Raw genomic sequence first — 25,822 nt, forward strand, 5'->3', positions numbered from 1 at the left:
AATTTACAAGTTAAATCCCCGATTCACACGTAAGAAATAATCAATTTCAAAATAAATAAGCACTCGGCCAAAATTGTAAAGAAATTCCGACTTTACAATTTTTACAAGTTGATACTCAGTACTAAATTGGACTGTTTGGTAAACACAGAGTCAGATTGAAGCCAGAAATAAACAAGAAATAAAAGGTTCCAGGTAGATGAAGAACTGTCAGTGATAATTGTAAAATAAGTCTAGAGGTCAGTGTCGATCACGGAGTGGAAAATGTATCCGCCGATCTTTGAGAGAGCCTGTGCGTTTGAAACCAGCCAGAGCAGGTACTTGATGGCGACGACAAAAGTTCCTTCGGGAAGTCTTTCGAGGCCGGATGGGTTCGACCAGGGCTCAGTCTGTGGGCCGTACCAAGTCAGTCCGCTCGCTGATTTATACAAGAGACTGAGGAAAAGCATAAGGACGGTGGGCAGGATATATTGAAGCGCAGTTACCAATGTATAGTACCTAAATTTGATTAATTTCTTTAGCCACTTTTCAAAATGAAGACTAACCAGATAAGAGTAACGTTTTTGTTCATCTCCTGCTGTGTGTAATTTTTCTTCATTTTTCGCGCTCTTTCGACTCTCGTTTTCGCAATAGCTAGGTATGCTTGAATATGGGATCGCCACATCACTAGAGTCCAAATAGAGCTCCCAATAATAATTCCTAGTTGGATTCTGTCGATGAGTACGTCGTCAAATCCGCCTGGGAGCCACTCAAACTAGAAGTTTCTCGTCAGTAATTATCCGTTTGTAAGCGCTTACGTTTTCGATGTTGCTCGGTTCTTGAAGACGGTATCGGAAAAGTTTGGGAAAAAAGGTCACAGGAATAAGCAATCCAGAAAAGAACGAGCCATGAATCAACATCTTCTTGAGTCCTTTTTCCTAGAAGCACTTATAAAATTTCATCGTGAAAGATTTCCTACGTTTTCAGAAGCATCCCGGTTCATTTGAGCAACTCTAAATCCACAGAAAGAGAACACTGAGCCGAAGAAAGCAGAAAAGAGGCAGATGATCAGCGTCAGACCAAGTTTTGACATCCTCTCGAGGTTCGCAACAAGTTCATGGAATCCAAGCTCGATCCATTCAGAAGAGAGCGTGAGCGCGCTCAAACTCGAGACAAAGGTGAAAGTGCCGAACATGACGAGCTAATTCAACAATTACTTTTGGCATTTTGATAAGGTTACTCACCAGGCTGCGCTCGCCAGTGCTTCTTATCAGCTTCGAGGATAATCGAGCCAGGTTAATTGAGCAAAACAAACTGGCAAGGACGACCCAAATGACGGATAAATTCAGCTCGTCGGGAATCGCTTCACCTCTCCATTTAAACTCACTTGAATATTATGAAGAATTAATCAACGAGCTAGAAATTTTACCTTGGAACTAATTCGGTAACCGCGAGCACAAATAGCGTAGTTAGACTAAACTCGATGAGCCAGCAAAACTCCGGGTAAAAATGAAGGAAACTCCAGTCTTCAGCCTTGACTTGTGCAAAATACAAAGGCACCTCAGCATCCTAAAATTAATCGATAATAAGCTGCAAAATTTATTATTGTGAATTACTTTTGGAATGACAAAGTCCTTGCTTTGAACATTTTGATTTCTCTTTGAAGTCTTCACATTCTTGGGCTTGAGCTGGGCTGCTTGTCTGCAATCATTCTCTGAGGGTGCATAGAATCGGTAAAATCCGGTAAGAAGCTTGCTCGGTAGATCGAAAATAGGTATCAGCTTCCGCAGGAAGAACAGCCCAATTATCGACACTGTCAGGTTAAAGCCGAAAACAGCCATTTAACCTGGAAAAGAGAATACTTTTTAGAGAAATTTAGGAACTGAGAAAATAAGAAATTGCAGCAAAGTACGAAAATATAGGAGCGGACAGACGTCAGCTGAGGCACAGTAGGAGAGAAAAGCGTGACAGTGCGCCACGTCAATTTGTGTAAAATTGGAATGAATTCGTTTCAGGCTCATTTGAAGTTTTCAAGGCGATCCAGCTCTGTTAGGTCTACGATCGGCTTTGATGTGCGCTGCGGGACGCTGGCGTCGGACTTTCTTCGCTGTGGCTTCGACAAGTGTCTCTCCATGTATCTGATACGGTGGTTCTTATTTTAAGCATTCGGATTGAAAGGAAGTAAGTTTCGAAATTTTATTTTTAGTTCAATGCCTCTTGAAATGCTTGCGTATTATCGTGGGGTGCCCGCGGGCGCTCAGGGCCTCTTTTGCTCATCAAAATTTAGGTCTTGGTGTTTGCGCATCAACAAAGCCAGAGTTCGAAATTTTTGCGGCTCCCGGGCAAGGGGGCGGCGGGCGGGCGGGCACGGGCAGAATATTTAAGATTCCCGAGGGCAAAAACGGTCACGGGCACAAAAACGAATTTTCCCGCGAGCCAAGCGGGCACGGGCACTATAATAAATTTTCCCGCGGGCAGATACGGGCACGGGCATGAATGAGAAGATTCCCGCGGGCATAAACGGGCACGGGCGGTTTGCCCGCGTTCCCGCACGAAATATTCCCGAGGGCAGCCCGGGGGAACATTTTTTTCTACTGCTAAATCTCAAGCATATTTTTCAAAATAAGAAAATAAAATAAAAACGACCCTTCGGATTTTTATATCGCAAGTTTTAGGGGCTAGTTAAAAACTACGACCGAATGGTCTCCGTTTCCCCAAGTTGGGCAAATGGCGACTTGGGCAAACGGCGATGTGAATTAATTAAATTGATTGATCATATAACTTTGTTGTATTGGCTTCTCCACAGCCAACCCCTGCTTCACCAACTTCAGTCCCGGCTTCAACAACTTCGATCCAAGCTTTTTAGAAATCAATGTTGGTGGCTCAAACGTCAACGGGATTCGCGTTGGAGAAGTCGTGATTGACGTCGAAGAACTCGGGACTGACATTAGAGAAGCCATGATTGAAGTCGGTGAAGCTAGGATTGACGATGTAGACCCAGAATTGACGTTGGAAAAACCAAAATTGATATAATATTAATGATAGTGGAGAAGACATGATTGAAGTTGGTGAAGCCAGGATTGGCGTTGAAGAATTCAGGATTCTCCGTTTGCTCAACTTGGGCAAACGGCGACTTGGGCAAACGGCGATGTGAATTAATTTAAATTGATTGATCATATAACTTTTATTGTCTTCTTCACAGTCAATCCCGGCTTCACTTATTTCAATCCCGGCTTCAAAAACTTCGATCCTAGCTTTTCAGACGTCAATCTTGGTGGCTCAAACTTGAATCCTGGCATCTCCAGCGCAGTGTTTGAAATAATGGTTAAAACTCTCGTGAGCGAGTGAGCGCGAGCAGAGGCCCTCAGAATTTTAACACGAGTGAGCGAGCGCGAGCAGACTCTTTTGATTTTTTCGTGAGCGAGCGAGCGCGAGCGCAGATACCAGGATTTTTCTATGAGTGAGCAAGCGTGAGCGCTCCCTCGCTCGCTCGCGCTCACTCGCAGCTTTTCAACAACGTTTTCATTGAGTGATTTCTTGAAAAATTCTAGTACTTTCAAATTTGAAGGACTTTTAACTATCATAAGTTAATGATGTGTATTCTTACGAGATGAAAAGATAAAATCAAGATAGATTTCATGAATATTAAATGATTTTGTCATGAGGGTGACTTCACTTAAAATAACCGTGAGCGAGCGCGAGTGAGTGCAAGCAGGGACCTTGGAATTTTATGGTGAGTGAGCGAGCGCGAGCAAAGGTTCTCGAGATCAACGTGAGTGAGTGAGCATGAGCGCTCGCTCACTCGCTCGCGCTCGCTCGTGGCTCGCGCTCACCATTTTTTCAAACACTGCTCCAGCGTCAATCCCGGCTTCTTCAATGCTGATCCGGGCGTCACTTACTTCAATCCAAGCTTCTCAAACGTCACTCCCGGCTTCTCAGTTGTCAATCATCGCTTCTCGAATGTCGATCATGGCTTCTTCAAGATAAAATTGGCGTTGAAAAAGCCGAGATGGAGATGGATGAAGCCGGGATCGACGTTGGAGAAGTCGGGATCGACGATGGAGAAATCGGGATTGACGTCGAAGAACCCGGGATGGACATTGGAGAAGCCATATTTGAAGTCGGTGAAGCGAGAATTGGCGATGGAGAAGCCATAATTGATATAGTGTCGATGATATTGGAGAAAACATGATTGATGTTGGTGAAGCCAGGATTGGCGTTGAAGAAGCCAGGATTGACATTAAAAAAAGCCAAATAATGTCTAATGATCAATTAATATAAACTTTTTTCAGATCGCCGTTTGCCCAAGATCTCCGTTTCTCCAAGTTGGGCAAACGGCGATTTGGGCAAAGAACTCTAGAGCAAAGAAGAAGACTACAGAACTCCACTTCCGGTCGATTCCAGAGCCGGAAATTGACGAAATTTAGTTAAAATGGTAGAGTGTGACCTATCAAATTGATGCTCAGAAGATTTCGAGTCATCCTAAAATCAATACTTCAGAAGAAACAGTCCCAAACCTGGTCAAACCGACCGTTAAAATTATGTAAAAAAGGCATAAAGTGATGATTTTTTTTCACTTTTTTCCGGTTTATTTTACCGCGGTTGGTCTTGATTCTTGGTCTTAAATGATAGGAAATCGTCTGAGCATCAATTTGATAGGTCACACTTCACCATAACACCTAAATTACGTCAACTTCCGGCTCTAGAACCGACTGGAAGTGGAGTTTTCTAGAATTTTGAACCGTTTAAGTTCTCAAAATTTTCTGTTGATTTGTAAAGGTATAATGTTCGGGGTTCTATAAGGCGGAAATGGGCTGGAAAACTTCGTTAACCTTAAAAAAAGCACGTCATAACAGTTTTGTATGCAGATTAGTTTTCAAAATACTCCCTCAAGTATTTGGTGTCTATTTCCACGCTATTTAAATGGTTTAACACTTTTTCATAAGGTGCATTGAATCTGCCCGTGCCCGTTTAAGCTCGCGGGAATCTTGCCCGTGCCCGAATTTGCCCGCGGGAATATTTTTTATTGTGCCCGTGCCCGCTTGGCCCGCGGGAAAATTCATTTTTTTGCCCGTGACCGCTTTTGCCCTCGGGAATCTTCACTTTCTTGCCCGTGCCCGTATCTTCCCCCGGGCAAACGCGGGATTTCGAACTCTGAACAAAGGTGTTGAAAACCACATGTTTCCCAAACAGAAAGTTCCCTTGACTTTTTGTTCATTGTTAGCGATTATGTAAGAACCAGTTCCTTGCTGTCGCGAGAGACATATCAGAGGAGTTGTGCAGGTTGAAAGTTTGATCCGGAGTTGACATGTACCGGTAGCGGCTTTGACTTCGTGAAGAAGGGGCAGAAGAAGGAGTCGGGACGCCGTATTTACGCGCTAGTTGGGCGCAAACACTCTCTTCTCCATATTGGCTGACGTGGTGAAGTTGGCCTTCTTTTCTAGTGCCGTAAGAGGGTGCGATATTTCGAATAAACATCGTGTCGCCTTCTGGATAATCCTCTTCATCGTCCTCGCTTGCAGATGAACTCGTAAAATGATCTTAGGGTTCATTTACAAACTAAATAATTTGCCGTTCTTAACCATTACTAATTGGAGGAATATGATTAATAGCGGCCGGCGCAGTGGTATTCTGTTGTTGATATCCTTGCTGCACCTCTTGCGGCTTATGCTCCTGATTGCAATTCGCAATGGTTTGATTCAGCTTTCCCACAAGTTCGGCCAGCGCTTCGGGCGGTAATTCCGCGTCTGAAACTCGAAATTTGAAAAATCCGAGACAGCCGTATTGATTTCCAACCTGAGTCAGAATCTGTATCAGTGCTGTAGTGATTTGACTGACGAGAATGGGCGTTCGAGTAGTTCAAATTTGTCGAAGCCGCCAGGGATGTTTCTCGTGAACGCTCGTAGTACTGCATTTGAGAACTATTGGTGCTTTGTACTTGTGGCTGCTTGAAGACAAAACTGTCTGATGTCTGGATTGAGCATTCTTTTGTAGGTTGCTTTGAAGGTGCAGGGTCTGTTTGAGAAGAGGTTTCTTGAGATGAAGATACTTCCGTGTTTGAAGATTTTTCTGCAGTTGAAGTTGTTAAAACTGTTTTTTGTTCTGATTCTGTTTTATATTTCTCGATTTCATCCTTGAGCTGTTGAATGATTTGCGCTTGCTGGGCAAGTTGACGAGTTTGCTTTTCGTTAGCTTTTTTATGTTTGTGAATTTCGAGCTCCTGGCTACGGATAGTCTCGATGAGTTCCATTGTTCCGTTTGTCTGTGGGGAAGGAGAGGTCGGAGAAGGCGACTTTGGAACCGGAAAATAGTTGTCTTGGAATGAATTGTCTATTCATCAGGTGAATATTAAAAAGATCAAGTTTTTCAAATTCGAATCAGTTTCAATATATAGGATTCATTTATTTCTTTCACCTCTCCTAAGCGTTGGCAATTTGAGTTATTAGAGTTCTTAAGAATCGGCGTCAAAACTTCACTTTTCTCAAATGAAACTCGAAGCGGCTGTTTCAAATTAGCACTGGAGGCATTCTGAGTTGAGCTCAATCTGGCAACAGGAGTTGTCTCAACGGAATGGTCGACTGGCGGAGCGTGGAATGTACGCAAGTTTTCTGCACTGAACTCGGCTATCAGACTCGGCTCGGGTACTTTGCAACTGGTTTTGAAGAACTGCAAGTTTTTAAACTAACTACCACAGACTACCACTCTTCAACTTCAAAACTCTGCCTGTCAGTTCTAATCTACTCATCCCAGATCTCTGCGTTGGCTGCGGTGATTTCACCGGCACAATTCCGTTCATTCTGACAAAAGAAAACACGATCAAGACTTTGTTTATCAAGTAACAATATATTTTCAATGTTTTGTAGTAATGTGACAGGCATGTGAAAGACTCGAGGTATTCATATTGAAGTCAGTGAAATTGGAAAAAAAATAATAAAAAAATCAGAACTTACGGAACTAATCTACTCGCTGACATGTAGTGAGTGAAAAAAATATTAATAATAAACGCTATAAACGAATAGTCCCATTGGTACTCTGGTTTGTATAAGAAAAAAAAATAAACTGTTTTATATCATAGAGTAAATCATTAATATTAACCTAAGATAAAGGCGGTCGGTTACGAGTGAAAGATACATAGTCTAGTTGGGACAGGTGTTTATCCGTCGAGCTCACCGGCAGCCAGAGCATCGGAGTAGCTCTTCTGCTTGCCTTCGGTGGGATGCAGGTTGATGGAGTCGTCGATTCGAAGAATGGTAGTGGCCGCTTCAGTGGCGAGTTTGAGCGATTTTGTCTTGATCTTAGTTGGCTCAAAGACACCTAGACAATTTTAGAATAGTTCCAAGTTGCTTGATCTCACCAGCTTCTTTCTGGTTTCGGATACAGCCCTTTTCCAAGTCAAAACCGCAATATTTAAAGTGTGCCCGCTTTTCGTTGATCTGGGACTCATTGTGGAAGGCTCGCAGCTTGAAAATATCGTTTATTTACGAACACTTGGACAGTATTTTTTTTTACCTTGGAGACAAGATCGGCGGCATCGAGAGCAGCGTTGATTGCCAAAGTCTTTGGAATGACCTGAAGACACTGGGCGAACTTGGCAACGGCGACCTGTTCTCGTGAGCTCATGCTAAAGAGATACGAATAAAGTTAATGGGAAAACGAGGAGGACAAACCTGTCAGCGTAGTTCTCAAGGAAGATGGACAGGGCAGCCTCGACGGCACCACCACCGCAGAGAAGAGATTTAGACTCGAAGACACGCTTGACCACGCAGAGAGCATCGTGCACAGATCGTTCGATCTCGTCACACATAAAGTAGTTGGCGCCTCGAACGATGATAGAGCAACAAGTTTGTTTCTGAAACGAGTTCTATGAAAGACAACTTATTAATAACTTACCTTAGTTCCTCGGATCATGATAAGCTCGTCGTCAGAAATTCGCTCCTGCTCAACAGACTCAGCGTGTCCTAGAGATGAGGCTTCGAAGACTTCGTCTCCCTCCATGTTGGACAAGGATGAGACGATGGTGGCTGAAAATAGAAGTAGGATGAGTATGAATAGGTTCCATGACGTGCTTTTTATAAGGTGGTCCAATTTATTTCTCCCATTTTTTCCTTTTTGACACAGAACACCATACAGATTTGGAATCAGTGGAGAAAATCTAGAAACTTGACCGTTTTAGTTTTTCGGAATTCACTTCCGGTTACGATTCTAGAGCCGGAAGAAGGCAAAATTTTGGAGTAAGGGTAAAGTGTGACCTATCATATTGCTGCGCAGAAGATTCTCAGTCATCTCATCATCAATCAAAACTGACCGGTAAAACTATGAAAAAAGCATGCTTTAATAAGAAAATTTTCAATTTTTACCGGTCGTTTACCGGCGGTTTTTGACCGGAGTTGGATTCGGTTCCGATAATTAATGACTGGATTTGTTGTAAGCTTCAATTTGATAGTTCATAAGCATGCTTTTCTTGTAAATTTCGTGAATTTCCGGCTCTAGAATAGTAACCGGAAGTGAATTTCAAAAAACTAAAACGGTCAAGTTTCTAGATTTTCTCCACTGATTCCAAATCTGTATGGTGTTCTGGGTCAAAAAAGGAAAAATGGGAGAAATAAATTGGACCACCTTAAAAAAAGCACGTCCATCTGGGAGTTAGGTACGGATAGTGTGCTCATGATGTGTTATGCTATCATCACAGTGGTCAGCCCCGAAAGATGATAAAGAAAAGGTGTAATCATAGCACTAACCAACCGTTTAAAAAAATAATTATAGATCGGGTTATATAATTGATTATGGTGGTTTCTTGACTATTTACCTCCAGTAGCCTTCGCAATTCGTTTCATGTCTTTTTTGAGGACTCGTCGGACACCCATGCAACCAGCATCGACCAAATACTTCGTGTTCAAATCATCAATACCGCCGGTGGTAAGGATAACATTAGCTCCTGACGCCAGGATCTTGTTGACACGTTCTTTCGTGATGTCAGCCTCTCGCTGTCGAATAGCTACAAAATTAGTCAATTTCATAAGATTTGGTAAAATCAACCTTGGAGTTTCTCTGGGTCATCAACAATGACGTGGACTCCCATCTTCATTTTCGTTTTTTGAAGGGAGAAATCGATGCAGGCAATCTTAGCCTTGGTGATTTTCTTTTTCATCTGGTGATCTGCCAGCATGCAGTTGAGAGCGTATCCTCTGACCAACTGAGTTTCTTTAGCTGATTTGCCATTTGCTTTCAAAATGTTGATGGATTTGATAGGATATCGGTCAATTCCCTAAATTAAAATAAGAATATGTTTAATACTGCCATAGAGATTACCTTGGGATCGGTGAACTTGACAAGGGAGGCAGCATCAACAACCATTTCGGCGAAGAATTCAGAGTGCATGTTGATGATCTTCGAGCTCATTGAGGTCTAAAATTGAAGATTAATATCGGTGAGAAAAATAAGTAGAAAACCTTGGCCGCGGCGATGATGGAGTCACGGTTAATCTCGCCCATCGGAATGGTGAGAGCACTTCGAATGTACTTGATCGCTTCTTTGCAGGCGAGAGTGTAACCTGCGATGATAGAGTTGGGGTGAATCTTTTGTCGGACGAGCTCTTCGGCTCCTTTCAAAAGCTCAGCGGCGAAAATGACGACGGAAGTAGTTCCATCTCCGACCTAATGATCATCCATCAGATCCATTTTGATCTTGTTTCTTACCTCGTAATCTTGCTGATCGGCAATCTGTGCCAGAAGCTTAGCAGCAGGGTGCTGGATGTCGAGAAGCTTGAGGATGGTAGCTCCGTCGTTGGTGATGGTCGTTTCGCCAGTCTCGTCGACAAGCATCTTATCGAGTCCGACCGGTCCAAGAGAAGACTTGACAATATTGGCGATTGCGGCAACGGCGGTAACATTTTCAGATCGCACGCTCTGGCCAGTTTTTCTGTCTCCAGCAAGTACTAATCTCTCGGCCGTATTCATCTCTAAAATAAAATAATTTTAAACAAGGTTCCCATCATTTTTAATTTAGCACAGAAATAAGTCACGTGTCGAAGAGTCAATAAATTAGAAAAATTAGCCTAAAACACCTCGGACACGGAGGAGAAATCCGCCTAAATATCGGTTGCCAGTTGACGCTCTCTAGTTATTAGTTTTGATTCTACTTCTTCTTCGGGGCGTTGGGAGTATTGAATTTAAAGAAGATGATGTCACCGTTCTTGACAATGTAGGTCTTGCCCTGCTGTCGATATCTTCCGATAGCCTTGACCTTAGCTTCGGATCTCTCTTGCTCCCAAGCTTCCCAGTCCATCACTTCAGCCATAATAAAACCTTTCTCGAAGTCAGTGTGAATGCGTCCAGCCGCCTGGGGCGCCTTTGTGTTCTTCTTAATAATCCATGCCTAAAATCATCAACCGTTACGACTGGCGATACGAATGAATACTTACTCTGACTTCGTCTTCTCCGGCAGTGAAGAAATACTCGAGTCCGAGGCCCTTGAAACCGTTGGTAATGATTTTCTCGAGTTGAGAGGGAGCTTCCTTAGCCATAGTCTCCTGGGTGGCCGCGTCGGCATCCATAAATTCCAATTCATATTGAGCAGAGTACAAAATGCAGGTTGCTCCGGGATCGACAGCGTCGATCTTTGAAAGGTTTTTTATCAAAAATAAAACCAGGCTAAGTTACCTTTTGCTTGAGAGGCATCAAGAACTTGCTCTTTCTCTTGAGGTACTCTTTTTTGCTCATGTTCATCAAATAGATCATTGGCTTCGCAGTGAGGAAAAGGTACTTGTTGAGAATGACGATTTCTCTCTCGTTCCATTCCAGAAATCGAACGTGCTTGCCCTCCTCCAGCGCTTCTTTTACCTTTTTCAGGACCTCGTATTCTTCCTTGAGTTTTTTTGTCGTTTCCGCGGACGTAAACTAAAACACCGCTTCTAGAGAATTTTTATTTTTGTATCATTCTTACGCTTTTCGATGTCGTGGAGAGGTTTTTCAATGAGCGCGATATCCTTCAGTCTCAACTCGTCGTTGATGATCTGGATATCCCTGACGGGGTCGACCTCGCCCTCGACGTGGGTGATGTCTTCGTCCTTGAAAAGACGAAGCATGTGGAAGATAGCATCGCAGCCGGAGATGTGCGAGAGGAAAGCGTTTCCGAGACCTTGACCTTCGTTAGCGCCCTTTACGAGTCCGGCAATATCAACGACGTTCAAATAAGCAGGAATTTGAGACTTTGGCGTGTGATCTTGGCACAACATATCGAATCTAGAGATTTTCATCGCCACGTGAAAACGCATGAAATTCTTACCTGTAATCTGGAACAGTGACTCTTGCCTCGTTGGGATCGATGGTACAGAAGGGGAAGTTCTCGGCTGGGATGGAGGATTTTGTCAAAACATTGAAGAAGGTTGACTTTCCGACGTTTGGAAGTCCGACAATACCTTCAATTATAAATGAAGATGAGTCTAATGACAATTTACTGACCAATTCGAAGGTTAGTTCCCATTCGGCCCAAGACCTTTGGGGGCTCCTCTTCGACAACCTTCTTCTTTGGTGGCATTCTGAAAGGATTCGTTTTAGAAAGATTCTAAATGATTTTGCTAGAAGTAAGCGCATTGAAGTCAAATTTACGAATTGGATCGGATTTAAGGATACTTGGTAAATGAAGATTCTTTTGTTTCTGATAATTGGAAAATGAGGATAGCATATGCTATAGCAGATGAATTGCACGGAATAAATTTCTACTGGGCGATCTAGGGAATGCTGTCAAGCTCGTGCTTGATGTAGAGAAGATCGGTGCGAGAGAAGATCTCCTCGAGAATTCCCTCTACTTCTTTTAGCGTTTTTTCAACTCTTCGCCGTTCAGCTCTGGCGCGATTTTTTGACAAAAGGTTTTGCTGTCTGGAAGAGTGTACACGGCCACCCCGATTGATTTGCGAACAACCTAAATAAACTCTTTTAGGATAGTTTTATTGCAGCTTTATCTACCCAGGGATGATGAGCAGGCATCGGACTAGAATGATAAGACTCGTACGCGATCGTGCTCATCTTCCCGTCATGTTCATTTCTTGAGATCTTTCCCAACAATGTGGAAATCATTTTGAACGCACGATGGAGCCGCAGGAGCGTTCTACTTGCAGATGGGTTCTTTTCGTCTAGTTTCTCGTAGTTGATGCTCCCCGCTGCTTTTTCCTCCTTCATCATTTTTTCGATTGTGATGAAGTTTTGGACCTTTTCGATTCTTTGTAAGATTTTGACTGAAGAACAATTGTGAATTTATTTTGAAAAAGCTTGGTTACTTTTGTCATCGACGTCAGAAGAGACAAATTTGAAGACTGAACCCATCGCATCCAGCACTAAATAAAGTTTTTAACAAAAAGTTTAAAAGATCATCAAAACCTTTTTTCAAGTGAATCCATATCAAAATATAAGTCGGCAAGTGCACATCATTCTCTCTGGACTCATCGAGGCACAATTTTAGATCGTACAAAAGGTCACTTGCGATGGACGATTCGGTAGCCATTCTAGAACATTCGAGCATGTTCGAGGAGGTTCTAGTAATAATGAGAAAAGTGGCAGTTGAATTTATTCTATTTTTTTCGATTGCGGCAGTAGAGTTAGTTCACTACGCTTGCGTTTAAAATTGTCATATCATCCCAAGGCTTGTCCGTTTTGTTATTTACCGGCGCCTGGGAAATTTTGAGCACATTTTCCATGCCTTGATAAACTTCTCCAAATATCGTATGCTACAAGAGTTTTTAACGAATTAGAATAAATAGAGTGGTTTTTCACCTTGTTATCCAGCCATGGACAGGGACAAACAGTGATGAAAAACTGTGACCCATTCGAGTTTGGCCCTGCATTTGCCATCGACACCATGAAAGGCTTTTTATGCTAAGAAGAGATTAGAACTTGCGGATGAAGCGAAATGAACAAACCTTCAGTTCTGGTAAAATTTCATCTTCGAATTCTCCGCCCCAAATCGACTCGCCTCCCGTTCCAGTTCCGAGAGGACAGCCCGTTTGGATCATGAATCCTTTTATAACTCGGTGGAATATGTGGTTGTTATAGTAACCGTTGCGCACATGGACGACGAAGTTTTCGACAGTTTTAGGGACTACAAAAAACGATCTCAGTCAAAAAAACCTAGACAAAAAATTACCTTTGTCTTTGAAAAGTTTAATGTAAATATCTCCCATGGAAGTTCGGAGACAGACCTTTGTCGCAAGCCTTCTTGCCTGTGCGGTCTTGGAAAACGATCAGGAAATGTATAAAAATCTTACTATACCTGTGCAGCAGCCATAGTTTCCTCTTTAGTCGGCTTTTCGTTGAAAATGTCCCTCTCATACGCTTCTCCGTCGAGTTCTCGCTGGGTGAAAAGGTAAAATCGTTTGCTTTTGTGAGCAGTAACAAAAAGCGTCGGATCTGAAAATATTTGTTTTCGAAAAATACGGGCCAAAAACTAACCTTTCACATTTTCTGCCAGAGTTGGGTTCGCCGCTGCTTTCATGTCAAGCGTAAGCGCCGCCGTCCGCTTGTCCTCCGTCAATGAGCCCTGACACAATGCCAGACTAAGTGGTCGAAAGGTCTCTTATTTCAGCTTCAAAAATTTTTATCCTCATGAAATGAGAAAGGTTCGGTTTTTGAAACAGTGCCTGTTAGTCCAATAATTTTGATACAAGCGCCGGTCCTCAATGAAATCACCCGAACTCCCCAGAGTGTTGAGTAAAGAAAAAACTTGCCAGACTGGTCAAAAATCGCTTCCGATAGCCGCAACTTATCGTGTTTTGGTAACTCTTTTTCATTCGCCATTTTCCGCCCAAAGTCCATCTCGTTAATCAGTTCTTCTTTCTTCTGCTGCTCGGAAATTGATTTCAGAGTTTCGTCAAATTGTCGCCAGATTTTTCCTTTTCTCAACTTGAAAACGCGGATGATTCTGTCAGATCCATACGCGGAGAACTTCTCGCAATCTGGAGATACTGATAGATGCATAACAAAAGCCTTGTTCTTTGCCAAGTCGTATAAATCCGTTTGCATTTTGTACTTGAACTCAAAAAGATCTTCGTTGATCTCGTAGGGCGCCTCCGAGTTCCAAAACTCGATCATTCCTTGCGAATCCGCCGTGATGACGATTTTGTGAAGTGGGCAAAATCGCATCGCAGTGATTGTCGATCCCTTGAAATGAACCTTGTCCAGGAGCGCATTTTCGGAGGCACTGGAAGATGTCGAATCGTACACTCGGATGATGTGAGACTCCTTCTCCACGACTGAGATTCCGTGGATTGTCGAGCCGGAGGTATAAATCCACTCGATCAAAGAAGCTTCAAAGTCGAGCGAGATCATATTGATCATATCGAAATTGACGACGTCGAATATCTTGACCTTCTTGTCCGTCGCCGTTGTTGCGTAGCGACTACCATCGGTCGAGACCGCCGTGTGGATGAGGCCGCCAATGTGCGCTCTGAAGTGCTTGACGAATTCAATGTAGACCTCCCGCTTTTTCCAAAATTTCACGTGACCATCCACCGAGGCCGTCACGATGAACATTGTTGGAGTAGAATGGACGGAAAACAAGACATCTCTATGCATGTAACTCCTCTCGTATCTCTCGGCCGCTGGGAGGTCCTCGAGCAATCTCAATTCCTGGACGTTCACGGCCTTTCGTTTCTTAGCAGCTGGCTCGTCCATCTCTTGATCCGCATTTTCACGATTACAAACTGGAACTGCTTCTGCCACTGCTGCCTCTGCAACAGCCGACCCCGATTCCCCGTCAACCGTCATTAAAAGAGAGAGAGAAAAGTGTTTTTCTGAAGAGTTTATTTACAAAATAGAACGAGCTTTTTTCGAGTAACATCTGTTTGGGCAGTAATTTGTTTTGGAACAATTTTTGCCGACTGGGCCGCTGCTTTTCAAAATTTTTTTTCGGTGCTTTTTTCGAAAACACGAAAGAAAGCGGAGAATTAAGCAAAAAGGAAAGTGTAAGCGAAAGATGAGCTCAGTCGTCATCACGGGAAAATCGACAGATGCAGAGGAGGGAGAGACAAAATACTAAGAAAGATGATCATGAAGGGAACGTTTTCTTCAGTCGGTCTTGAACACTAATTGATGGCCATCTGCTGTTTGAATCATCTGCCCGTTTTCTTGAATTATGACGTGTTGAGTTACACCCGACTCTCCGGCAATCTAGGATTGATAAAGCTCTGAATTTCGCCGAGTTCTACTACCTGGACGATTTGCGGAGTGTTTATCGAGATTTCTTCCTGTGCATCTTCCATTTTATCGCCCTTTATCGAGTCCCTGTACTTGCCCAGGTAAATCTTCAGCGGCTCTACGTAAGGTTCGAAACCGAGGGTTGTCAGAGCGAAGAGAATGTCTGAAAAGTTCTAGTGAATGATTTAAAATTCTGGCATTGGCTCACCTTCTCCGTTTATTGTCTTTCTTTTCTCCTGCTGGCATCTTTCGGCAGCTTCGGAAGTAATGAAAGAGATGAACTCAGAGACGCACTCTTGTACGCACTCCTATAAATTACTGATAAAAGATAAGGTTCATTGAAAGACAAGAGTTACCTTCGCTTCTTTGGCGATTTTGCCATTGGCGGGAATGGCGTTTTTCATGATCCGGGCTACGTTCGCAATCGGAAGGAAAATGTCTTGTTCACGGAAGGGTTTCTGACCGGTGAAGATCGACTCATTCGTGTGGATGATCTGAGCGGGTTCTGTTTGATGGACCACTTGCTCGTGAACGACCTGTTGCTCTTCCAGATTTAGCTCTGAAATTTCTGGCGTTTGTTAGATTTCGTTCACGATTGAACTAAGTGATTATAAATTCAACCCTTCTGTCAAACTGCCACCGACTGTATAATGATACTGCATCTGACAGTAATGATAAGAAACTCACCAATCGCCTGTGGCTGTGATTCGGAGATGATTTGCTCTTCGTGGACATCCTCTTCCGAAGCGGCAGGGTCCTCATACTCTTCACCCTCAACGGTTTGCTTCACGGTCTCCAATCGTTGGACGTTTTCCTCTTCCATTCTTTTTTGAGTTTTTGAGATTTGCCGAGATCGATTGGCCAGACGAGTCAAAGAGCATTGCGCGCCAAATTCAAATCACTCCGGCGCCTACGCAACAGTGCTGCGAGGCGCTCCTCCGACTCGTGAGAACCTTGCTCTCGGAGCTCCTCCGCTGCTGGAAGACATTTGCTGGAAGCAGAAGCTTAGGAAGATTCCTGAAAAGATATTTGAGCGTCTGCCTGATGAAAGTACAATATAAAAGTCTGATTTTAACATTGAAATAAAAATTTTAAAGGTTTTTGTTGAGTTTGAAACAACAGTAACTATTTCTGACAGTCTGTATCACAAACCGTATTCGATAATATGGTAACGATATTGTGGTATTGAAGTGTTTCGAATTTCATGCTCGCAAGTGCGTTTTCAATATACGGAGTTTCACGCTTTTTTCGCGAAACCGAAATTGAGGGATTGACTTAATTTATCGCTGAAAGTGACTGAGTCAGTCCCGTCCTCAACACCACTCAGGTGCATTTATCGCGCTGCATTTATCGCACTTTCGTCGGTTAGAAGCAGCGTGAGCACGTACTTTTAGATTGTGGATTGGGTAGACCACACTTACAGTCGCTTCCTTCGCTAATTTCTCTAAAACGTCTGTCTCTTATCAATTAATCATTCGCAAGTACTGGAAAGAAGACATAGAGGAGTAGCTCTTTGAGTCCGACAGGATTTTTACACGAAATATATTTAAGAATCAAAAACTCTCGAGAGGGTACTATCTGTCCAGGTATCATAACGGGTGGGTCTTTGACTGCAGCCATACGACCTCTTTAATCTGAGAGTACGGTTGGACAGGGATCGAGAGAAACCTCAGGGCTCGTGCTGCCTTTCGTCAGTTTACGGTTTTTGATCTCGTGCGACAATAGCGATGCTAGGTTGATAACAGTCTTACTGACCCAATCTAACAGGCGATGAGGACGAGAACCTTTTTGAGAGGAGAAAGAACCCAATCGTAGCAGGATTCGAACTCACAACTCTCCCTCCGAGTAATTCGGCACGACTAACTGCGCTACTCGTCCCCGCCGTTTTCCCTTTTTACCTTTTCTTTATTCTTATTTTCGGCTCTTACGAACGACGCATTCGAGATCAGGAACAATACTGAATAAGCCTAATTTTCTATTTTAGCCTAGTGAGACGTGGTTAATAAACAAGATGCTAAATGATTGTCCAGAAACAACAAATTAGCCGCAAGAAAAATAACAAAGTTCGTTGAATGAGACCGGGGAGGCAGAATCTATAATTTTCCCCGCCGCGTCCTTCTTCTTCAATGCTTTTCTATATAAAAGTATGAATGAAATTTGGTTACTTCTAGCCACGGTTATTCCGTTAAAAGTGCATCGTTGGTCGCCACGAAGGTCGAATGTCTTGCTGGGAAGCAAACTCACAAAAACAGCATAATCTGATCTTTACATGAGCTGCATTGGCTTCTTTGCTACTAATCCTAGCTTTTGTGAGCCGTGCCTAAAGTAAACAAACGTTCGCCACGTGAACCGTTCATTTTCGTCACAACCGGGCGTCTCTTCCTCCCACCGCTCAACAATGCGACAATTGGGGCGAAGTTCAGTGCTGCGCGTTTCCGCTCCCTCGGTTTCCTGTTGTGCATTTGGCCGAGCGCCTCAGACTCGAAATCCGACCACGAAGTCATTTTCAAAGTGCTTACACCAGATCGCTTTCAATACTTATGGTTTTGTAGGTTCCTTCTCTCCAGATTAAAGACGCAGCCAGCCATTTTGAACCAGTTTTTGTTTTCGATGCCTTTAGAAATAAAAAAGACTTGTCAGACAAAAAGTCGTTGGACAGGAGAAAACGTCGAGAAAGAGTACTTGAAAGTCAAGATATTCCAAATTATTATATTCGGAGAGTTCATTTCTGGGGCATCTAATCTGATTTGCTAAAAATAGCTGAAAGGATTCCAGAGAACAGATAGAATCGTTTAACTTTGACTAAAGAATTTGCTCCCATTGATAATTTAGCAGTTTTACCTGAAAAAGAATGGACTGAATTCTGTGGTTTGGAGAATATCTAGTTAGAATTTGATTGAAAAAGAAAATTAATAATTTTTGATATTATCCTGATGGATGTATAAAACGTTGAGTATTCGCCAGTTTGTCCAGTTTTTTCCATTAAATAACTGAAAGTAGTTCTTGCTGTATGTTGCTGTATTAAAAAAGGAAAGAAACATTTATGAAATAGTTTTTTATCGATCGAGTTTAGTCGGGTCGACGAAAATGAGCTGGTTAAGCTGCACTGGATTTCCGCAGCTCTTTTTCTGCCAACGGATATGATTGTTGGTGGCGATTTTGAGGGACCACGTGACTAGCGGTCGCAAATACTTTAAGACTTTAGTCAAGGAACTTCGACGTGCACCCTAATGCTCTATAAATCGCCCGAGATTTTCGTTTAATTTTTCAATTTACGACTGGCTGTAAAAATTCTCTGCTTGTTGAGTACTTTCGGGAGCTTCCGGACAAATATTTTTATATAAAAGCAAAGTACTGTTTTGTCCAGTTTTTTCGATTAGAAAGTATTTGCAAGATGATGTGGACGGAAATGTGGAGCATGTGTGAGCAACAAACACGGGAAAGTTAGCGCGTGTGTTTTCTGAAAACTCTAGTACCGCGCTTTCTAATGTTGAGGGACCCCAAGGGGGCATATATTTGCATACAAAGTCCAAGCCTTAATATTCCACTCGAGCAGGAGGAAACTGCAAGGTATTAGAATGACACCTAATTTGTTTAATTTACACAAGGGTTAACAATTGAGTTTATTACTCAAAATCTGCATTGCTTGGCATTTTTTCGCAAGAAAATGAAACATGGAAATCAGAATTCTTACTTACTATTCCAGAACAAGAAAATATAAAATTGTAGCTGAGGGTGCAAGAAGCAAATATTTAATATCTCCGAGGTGCAATATCTCGGCCGGTCGGGCAGAGCAGGCATTTGGCTGCTCGAAATGAAGGTCGAATTCTCGACCCTTTTTGCTCTTTTTTCGATTGCTGCTGATGCACAGAAGCCTCTGGCACGGTTTTAATACTCCCCGAGACTTATGATGTAAAAAGAGAGAGAGAGTTTACTGTATGAGAAAAAATTCGCGCGAATGAAAACGAAATGGATCGGAGGTGTTTGATAATTGACAAAATTCCCGCGAAAAAATCAGAATCGAAGATAAAGAGTAGCCGCAAAATTTGCAAAATTAACGGCCAACTTCTGTAAATACAGGGGCCGGGATAGGATCCCTTTTTTTCCCGGCTGGCTAATACGTTTTGTGAATAAAGCCCGCTTTTTGCATCACTTTGGGACTGGTTTATCATTTTCGGACACGTTTGAGGCTTTTGCAAATATGCCCAAGCGCGAATGGTTGAACCTCAGTCCTATTTATTATACGCCAGCGTACGAATTTTTTGATAACACAATATTCACGCCTAGAATCTCGAAAAAGGCGTCGGCAGGGCGCAGAGTATTTAAAAAGCAGTGCGGACACTCTTATCAATCGCGTGCATTTCGACTCGCAAGAGCCGTGACACATGTTCAAACCGTTCGAAAGATTCCCATTTCGGATGACTTTATCATATACACTGAAATCAGCAGCGAGTTCAGGAGATGGCACTTCGACGTTCTTAGGAAACATTTTTGTTGTACTGGTGACGTTTGCGAGTTTGGGTAGACATCACAGATGTCACATCCGTAATCCCTTTTTTCATGCGCCAAAGTTATTATAATGACACCCCTGTGTTGTCTAATTATAAGATAACCCTTAATTAACCTCTTATCAGGGTCTTCTAAAAGCCCAAAATCCAAATTTCTAATATATGAATATAGAGTAATATAATATTACTAATATTGAAAAAATATACATTTTGAGATCTTTTATTTTGGAGATAATGGTCTAATACAACTTTTTATCAGCAAAATTAAAGGATTAGTATTTTAACAGGGGTAGAAACATGTGCATGAAAATCGGTGTTACTGTTGGGAGGCTCCTTAGGATTTTTTCTTTTGATTATGAAGAGGGGAGTTAAACTGCCGATCTTTTACTTAAAAGTCGCTTGTACCAAAATAGATGGCTTATTTAGGTAGCAATTTTATCTTCTAATTTCCTCTTAGAGCCAGAAAAAGGTCGCGCGGCCTCTTTGGCGAGTATTTCAGTCTAGGAAGGGATCAAGCGATAATATTGTATATCAAGATGCACAAGCCGGAAATCATTTGTTCAAGATAACCGGGTCGTGGCATCTTATCCACTCTCGCTCAACCTCGTTAGAACTTGAAGAAACTGGGGAAGGCTTTATATCTGAGGAGATAGATAGCGCCGCCAAAGGTAAGGAATTAACCTCCTCGATTGGAGGAAAACCCAGCGTTCGTAAGGTTTGAATTACCATAAAAGCATAAAATCCAATTAGATTTGCTTATTAATATCAAGGGAGGGGGTCCAGAAATTTTAACGCTTACATGATATTTTGAGACATGATGACATTGTGGATGACCGGTTTTTAGGACACACGAAAAAGGAGCGCTAAAAGTCGCGTTGATTAAATGCCGAACTGATAGCTCGTTGAAAATCTGATCGGAGCGTCCCTTGTTTTTTAGACCACGGCAATTACTTAGACACTTTTCAGGCGAATTCGGAGATGATACGAATACAACCACTCCTCAAGCAACAACGACAACAGCTTCCACAACGACGAGCACAGCATCGACAACGACTACTCCCGCTCCAGTGTATACCTGGTACTTGACATTTACAATGTCTGGTAAGCAGTACTACTCAGCTCGACAAGCGCTATCAAAATATTTCTTAAATAAAAATTCTCGTCGAGGAGAATACTCGTGAAAGTGCGCATGGCGGTCTTTTACTCAAAACAAACTCACGTTTGTTTGGTGAAATGAGATGAATTTAGTGCACCGCAGAAGTTGTTTCTTGAGTTGGAAAACTCAAGTTTAATAAGAGAATAAACTGCTCTTTAGTCAAGTCAGCGGAGGGGAATTTTTCTCCAGAATCTGCTCGAGTATAAAACCGATCTTTTCAATAACAGTTTTTCGAATTAATTATTGAAGAACCAACACCTGTTTTCAATCAGCTTAGCATTTGCTAGCAACTTTTTTAACCCGCTCTACGATCTAAAAATTTTTCTTGTTTACAGAATCATCAGACGGGCTTAGCTCGAGAGTTTTCGTATTCGAGTTATCTGTAAGCTTTTTAAACAGCAACTAAATCCTTCATCTGTGACATCAACAACGGCATCTAGCCCGCTTATTAGTCTGAGTGTCCACTTGCGTCCGACGATAGTAGCTCCGTATTTGAGTGCGCGGAAACACTTCAGTTTTGCGTCACCTTTTTAAACTTATTTTGGGCCAAAGTACCTATTGTTCTGAAAAAGGAAAATTTCAGGAAGTGGAGCAACTGTGCAGTATATTCCAGGAATCACGAAGGATCCAGCGAAACGAGGAATATTCGGCTGGGGATATGAGACGCAGGAGATTAACCCGAAAAGGCACCACTCTCACAAAGTTCTTGGTTATTTTGGCAATGGAAGTATGGACAAGAACACGACGAATTGGTTCGTCTCGCTCTGGCGAAATCATACGTACCCTTACCATGTCGATACTTCGGATGTGACCCTGTCACCACTTTGGTCGCGAGACGGTTCCGATTTTGACGGACGCAGTCAGCAATATTGCCAGGGGATCTAAAATGATCATCAACGTGTTATTTTGTCGAAACTAGGTCGAAATTACCTTCATCCCTTTTCAAAGGCACTTCTCAGAAGACGCCAGGCTCTGGTCGAAAGCCATAAATAAGGTGAGCCCGAGGAACTTGAATCCGTGACGCCTGACCCTTGCAATGCGATGATCGCATTCCTTTACACGCGTAACGAGTTATGTTGAAATCATGAACAAGTCTCTTAATAGGTCCTCGCAGCGAGCAACTTCACAGAAGAAGCGACGGTGACTACTGTGCGAAATGTCAATGTAAGAATTTTTATCATGTTTTGAGTCACGAAAGAAAAAGTGCTTCTCAACAGTCATTCTAGGCGAAGGACAAGTACGCCCCACTACAAACGTGGAGAGTGGAGAATTTAGACCCGGACTTTGAGCCTCAATGGAAGAATTTCTCGTTTCATGATTACCAAGAAGAAATAATGCTTCGATCAGATGCCTTTGCAAAGTCTTATTCTTATCCCGTCGATCAATTTACCAATGAGTGGTTTTATACGAGTTATGACTACTGGATTCAGGTGAAACTGATTCTCTCTTATGCTTGATCTTAAGGCTAACCCTAACCCTGATTAGTCTTTGTTCGAATTCACAACGACTTCTTATGGGTATGACGTTTTGAACAACATTTGCAACACGGAACGGATCTTGCCCGATGATTGGAAATTCGGATTTGAGGGATCAGGCGTTTAAAATTATCGTAAAAACAAGATAACTGCGAATAACATTCGCTGACGGAAGTGAGCATTGCTCATGGAACACGTGTTTCAGAAACAAGGTCGCGGCGGCATTTTTCTAAGAAACTCCTCAACGAAGACCGCCACGTTCTCGTTTCCGGAATAACGCGCTGCTGAATTTTGAGTGTTTTTCCAGAGATGTGTATTTTGCTCCAATTGAAGTTAACGTATTAGAAATTAAACCTATCTGGGGCGGCGAGAATACCATCCAGCGCCTTTCAAAAGAAAACTGACGGCGGTTCAAGAAACTCAAATTATACAACTCACTCTGGCGCCGATCACTTTTTCTACGGGGAAAATTTCGAGTCCGAATTTGTTGAAGAGGTGAGTCTGATAAGAAGGCTCCTCGACCTTAGACCTTGCTATCGTGATCTTTTCAGACGACTGTTCGTGGCCTTCCCGCAGAGAAGTGGTCCTCTGCACTTGGAGATGGAACGCAAATCAATCAGTACTTCATGAACGGATAATTATTCATCTTTTTATGTATTTTGAAGGAAAAATTGTTTATCCGCTTCGAAAGCCATCCGAATTTCACCACGTTCTCGAACAGATCTGTCCCTCTTCTAGTAGAATTCCAGCAAAATGGAACTTGGGAAGGCGATGAAATAGAGATCTCAACTCGCTGGGACATTTTCTATATGATTGGCAAGCGGGGGTCCACGTTTTACAACCGATTTTCTTGTTAAAAATCCTTATTACCCATGTTCATGAAAATCACACGCTTGGACCCATCAAAGATAAATTTGAGCGACACCAGATGGACTCGATTGTTGGAGAGGATCCATTTCGTTCTTCTAGGAAAGTTATTCTCCGAGCGAAGCTGCCAATTTTGAGAGCTTTGAGAACAGTGAAGTCTTGACACCTGAAACGTGGTTTCCGGGCGCAATTATAGAGCACTGTCAACGGCTGGATAAAAAGGATAAACTTGAAAAGCTTTTTCTCGCCAAAATTCGGCGACTGCGATAAAGGCGTCACTCAAATGGAAATCAACTCGACTCCCGATTCACTAGGTAAGTCCAAGTCATCCGATTCAGTAGAGATCAAAAATCTATCAAGAACTCTTTTAGAAAAAAATGCATTTATACTTTAACCCTAAGGCCCGAGTTATGCTTCCGAGAATCGTGCTGCACTCGCATGAATTGGTTGATCTTGCGTTTTGCTTCTGAATTAATTGATCGCAATTAGATAACTGTATCTTTCAGCCAACAAAAATGTCGATACGAAGCTTGAAATGGTCAATGTTCAGTCGAAAAATGTCTATGCCTCGCACTTGCGATTTGATGTAAATGAAAGGATCAAAAAATCGGAGATGTGATTTTCCGCCACATGCGATTTCTCGTAAATGAAGGAAAATCGGCTATACGGAAAATCGCAACTATGCTCTTCGCGCATTTTTGATCCTTTGTTAGAACAACCTAACTAGAATGGACTATTACGACTTTGAGGAAAAAGCAAATGTCAGAGTTGTTGAGATGAAAAGTTTAGACGCGCAATTCACCATCGACATGAGTACTGGCTCATGCAAGTAAGATCAACAAACAAGTTTCCAAATGATGATTTTAAGGGTGTCAAAGCTAATTGAGAGCTTCGACTGGATCAAGAATAAGGGGCCAGAATCACCAGCAGATATTTTTGGAGTGCCGACTGGAGCTTTCTATAATCAGGAAATGAGGACTTATCTGAAGCATATTGATTAAGACGCAGCTTTGAGCTCATTTTAAAAGCCATCCGACGTGCGACAAAATATTTTCTCCGATGCATGGCAAGACGTTTACGAAACTGAGCTCGACTTCGGTCCTGGGAAGGGGATAAACGCAACGTGCGTCGCAATTTACCATTATCCAGGTTGGATAATCGCCTAATCCATCGTGGTTTTATGTTAATTTAGGAGTCTGGCTCGAGCAACAAGACAATGCTGATATGTTTAATGCCGAGACTGGAATGCTCCTCAGGTATTTACGCTTCATTTTTAGAGTTTAAAAGGTTCCAACTTACAATTTTAATTAAAGCTATGAAAACCAGTGCTACGGGAACGGCTCGATACAGTTTCAGACGTCAGCAAATAACTTTGGTTCGCGGAATCGATATTTTGCGCCGGATGAATTCGATTTGACTCCTTGTTTCTCTTCTGGATCCGTTGGAGACTCGCCTATTTATGACATCATCTTTTCCATGACAGAAAAGGGATTGAGAACAATCTGGTTTTCGAGATTCCATGAAAGGGGCGGTCCTTGCCTTGTGATTCAAAATTTTTGAAATCGGCTGTGGAATTTTTTCCTCTAAAATTTCCAGCTGCCGACCACACGGCTCGAGACTATATCTTTGATGAGGACTTCTCTTTTGAAACTGATAAATTTGCATTGCACGAAAAAAACACTCTCGAATCTCTAGCGAAGGGCCCTTTGACGCTCTCGGAAATATGCAGCAGATTTTCGCAGATGCCGTCCTAACACAAATTCAAGGAGAGGATCGAGAATTCAGGCCTTGGCAAGTCAAGACAGCGCTTTTCTTTTGCTGATCCTCGGGAAGTCCAGACCGGTTTGGAGTTTATGTCAAGGCTGCAACACCTCGAGTGCGACTTGTTCACTGATTTCGAAATCGAGAATCCAGAAATCATCATCAAGTTCTCTTTACTGCCGCAAGTTGCGAGCTACGAGGATGGAACCTACAAGGACCTTTCGAACGATCAATTCATGGAGCGCATTTCAGAACCAATAAATGACGGATATTTCGAAGTGAGTCCGATTTTCAAAGCGAAATCTTCCAATAAAAACTTAGGTGGAGATTTTCATGAACCAAAAGGATCTGCAATTCCTCACGATCAAGGACTCGTTGGCGATTTCTCAAGACGGCGGGTTAACATACGAGCCTGTGAGTAACAAGACTCGGGTCATCACTCGTATTCATCACGAAAAAGGTTACAAACCAGGTAAGGAGATAAGACTACGTAGAATGTGTGTACCACTGGTATAAAAATTTAGTTGGAGTCGCGATGATGTGCCTCTTTGGCCTTTTAATCGTGCCCGGATTGATTTTTGGCGCCACTTGGTTTCGCTTCCGACAGAGTTCAGGCACTGGATACGAGAACATGAACCACGAATGAATAAAGGAACGAAGCTAGATTAAAAAAATAAACAAATAACAAACTGACTGTGTATGCAATCTGTATATTCTGTACGAAAGAAAAGCTCCTGTATGACAACAATGTATCTAAAATAAATAAGAAATCGCGACAAAAATCGCCACGTTTTTCTGAAAAGTAATAAAGAACTCAAACAAATGTGCGGAGAACGTGCGCAAGTACGGACTGGCCTACGTTTTTACGAAATTGAAAATATCGCTGGAATGCGG

General features: G+C 42.5%; 9 protein-coding genes across 10 annotated transcripts; 2 read left to right on the plus strand and 7 right to left on the minus strand.

The window, feature by feature from the left end:
- Positions 1 to 22: 22 nt before the first annotated feature.
- On the minus strand, positions 23 to 2,147 carry LOC145705945 (transmembrane protein 161B-like). Its single transcript, XM_081783447.1, has 7 exons — positions 1,593 to 2,147; positions 1,406 to 1,545; positions 1,221 to 1,362; positions 956 to 1,177; positions 795 to 914; positions 543 to 751; positions 23 to 495 (listed from the first exon to the last, which is right to left on the minus strand). The coding sequence occupies exons 1-7, from the start codon at positions 1,815 to 1,817 to the stop codon at positions 231 to 233; spliced, it is 1,323 nt and encodes a 440-aa protein (XP_081639573.1). The 5' UTR covers positions 1,818 to 2,147; the 3' UTR covers positions 23 to 230.
- A 3,049-nt stretch (positions 2,148 to 5,196) lies between these two features.
- LOC145705291 (uncharacterized) lies at positions 5,197 to 6,306 on the minus strand. Its single transcript, XM_081782747.1, has 3 exons — positions 5,773 to 6,306; positions 5,559 to 5,723; positions 5,197 to 5,516 (listed from the first exon to the last, which is right to left on the minus strand). The coding sequence occupies exons 1-3, from the start codon at positions 6,224 to 6,226 to the stop codon at positions 5,197 to 5,199; spliced, it is 939 nt and encodes a 312-aa protein (XP_081638873.1). The 5' UTR covers positions 6,227 to 6,306.
- A 508-nt stretch (positions 6,307 to 6,814) lies between these two features.
- LOC145705943 (T-complex protein 1 subunit alpha-like) lies at positions 6,815 to 9,947 on the minus strand. Its single transcript, XM_081783445.1, has 10 exons — positions 9,672 to 9,947; positions 9,426 to 9,629; positions 9,286 to 9,381; positions 9,013 to 9,241; positions 8,783 to 8,971; positions 7,867 to 7,997; positions 7,644 to 7,825; positions 7,486 to 7,597; positions 7,331 to 7,436; positions 6,815 to 7,290 (listed from the first exon to the last, which is right to left on the minus strand). The coding sequence occupies exons 1-10, from the start codon at positions 9,930 to 9,932 to the stop codon at positions 7,130 to 7,132; spliced, it is 1,671 nt and encodes a 556-aa protein (XP_081639571.1). The 5' UTR covers positions 9,933 to 9,947; the 3' UTR covers positions 6,815 to 7,129.
- A 12-nt stretch (positions 9,948 to 9,959) lies between these two features.
- LOC145705947 (obg-like ATPase 1) lies at positions 9,960 to 11,594 on the minus strand. The gene is given in 7 exon segments (XM_081783451.1): positions 9,960 to 10,350; positions 10,397 to 10,591; positions 10,635 to 10,850; positions 10,852 to 10,871; positions 10,918 to 11,216; positions 11,260 to 11,392; positions 11,436 to 11,594. Coding segments are annotated over 7 exon segments (1,179 nt in total). The 5' UTR covers positions 11,512 to 11,594; the 3' UTR covers positions 9,960 to 10,110.
- LOC145705951 (ceramide-1-phosphate transfer protein-like) lies at positions 11,544 to 12,503 on the minus strand. Its single transcript, XM_081783456.1, has 4 exons — positions 12,351 to 12,503; positions 12,251 to 12,307; positions 11,940 to 12,208; positions 11,544 to 11,895 (listed from the first exon to the last, which is right to left on the minus strand). Exons 1-4 carry the CDS (start codon positions 12,490 to 12,492, stop codon positions 11,788 to 11,790), a joined length of 576 nt encoding a protein of 191 aa, XP_081639582.1. The 5' UTR covers positions 12,493 to 12,503; the 3' UTR covers positions 11,544 to 11,787.
- LOC145705940 (peptidylprolyl isomerase domain and WD repeat-containing protein 1-like) lies at positions 12,504 to 14,790 on the minus strand. Its single transcript, XM_081783443.1, has 7 exons — positions 13,607 to 14,790; positions 13,419 to 13,541; positions 13,240 to 13,376; positions 13,114 to 13,198; positions 12,890 to 13,068; positions 12,744 to 12,845; positions 12,504 to 12,697 (listed from the first exon to the last, which is right to left on the minus strand). The coding sequence occupies exons 1-7, from the start codon at positions 14,730 to 14,732 to the stop codon at positions 12,569 to 12,571; spliced, it is 1,881 nt and encodes a 626-aa protein (XP_081639569.1). The 5' UTR covers positions 14,733 to 14,790; the 3' UTR covers positions 12,504 to 12,568.
- LOC145705949 (uncharacterized) lies at positions 14,752 to 16,055 on the minus strand. 2 transcript variants are annotated; one of them, XM_081783454.1, is made up of 5 exons: positions 15,849 to 16,055; positions 15,518 to 15,720; positions 15,370 to 15,469; positions 15,176 to 15,324; positions 14,752 to 15,134 (listed from the first exon to the last, which is right to left on the minus strand). In XM_081783454.1, the coding sequence occupies exons 1-5, from the start codon at positions 15,982 to 15,984 to the stop codon at positions 15,033 to 15,035; spliced, it is 690 nt and encodes a 229-aa protein (XP_081639580.1). In that variant the 5' UTR covers positions 15,985 to 16,055; the 3' UTR covers positions 14,752 to 15,032. The 2 variants fall into 2 exon arrangements, with proteins under 2 accessions (XP_081639580.1, XP_081639579.1); XM_081783453.1 differs by having other exon boundaries at positions 15,518 to 15,729.
- Positions 16,056 to 20,082: 4,027 nt separating this feature from the next.
- On the plus strand, positions 20,083 to 24,644 carry LOC145701719 (uncharacterized). Its single transcript, XM_081778936.1, has 18 exons — positions 20,083 to 20,095; positions 20,206 to 20,337; positions 20,636 to 20,770; positions 21,409 to 21,696; positions 21,773 to 21,819; positions 21,930 to 21,989; positions 22,052 to 22,255; positions 22,311 to 22,410; positions 22,695 to 22,795; positions 22,852 to 22,928; positions 22,992 to 23,116; positions 23,209 to 23,267; positions 23,403 to 23,481; positions 23,674 to 23,759; positions 23,881 to 23,996; positions 24,036 to 24,316; positions 24,360 to 24,423; positions 24,481 to 24,644. The coding sequence occupies exons 1-16, from the start codon at positions 20,083 to 20,085 to the stop codon at positions 24,166 to 24,168; spliced, it is 1,755 nt and encodes a 584-aa protein (XP_081635062.1). The 3' UTR covers positions 24,169 to 24,316; positions 24,360 to 24,423; positions 24,481 to 24,644.
- Positions 24,645 to 24,979: 335 nt separating this feature from the next.
- On the plus strand, positions 24,980 to 25,698 carry LOC145704234 (uncharacterized). Its single transcript, XM_081781678.1, has 3 exons — positions 24,980 to 25,206; positions 25,250 to 25,400; positions 25,453 to 25,698. Exons 1-3 carry the CDS (start codon positions 25,021 to 25,023, stop codon positions 25,572 to 25,574), a joined length of 459 nt encoding a protein of 152 aa, XP_081637804.1. The 5' UTR covers positions 24,980 to 25,020; the 3' UTR covers positions 25,575 to 25,698.
- Positions 25,699 to 25,822: the final 124 nt, after the last annotated feature.

The sequence above is a fragment of the Oikopleura dioica genome, chromosome PAR (genome assembly GCF_907165135.1).
Source record: "Oikopleura dioica chromosome PAR, OKI2018_I68_1.0, whole genome shotgun sequence".
NCBI classification, from domain to species: domain Eukaryota; kingdom Metazoa; phylum Chordata; class Appendicularia; order Copelata; family Oikopleuridae; genus Oikopleura; species Oikopleura dioica.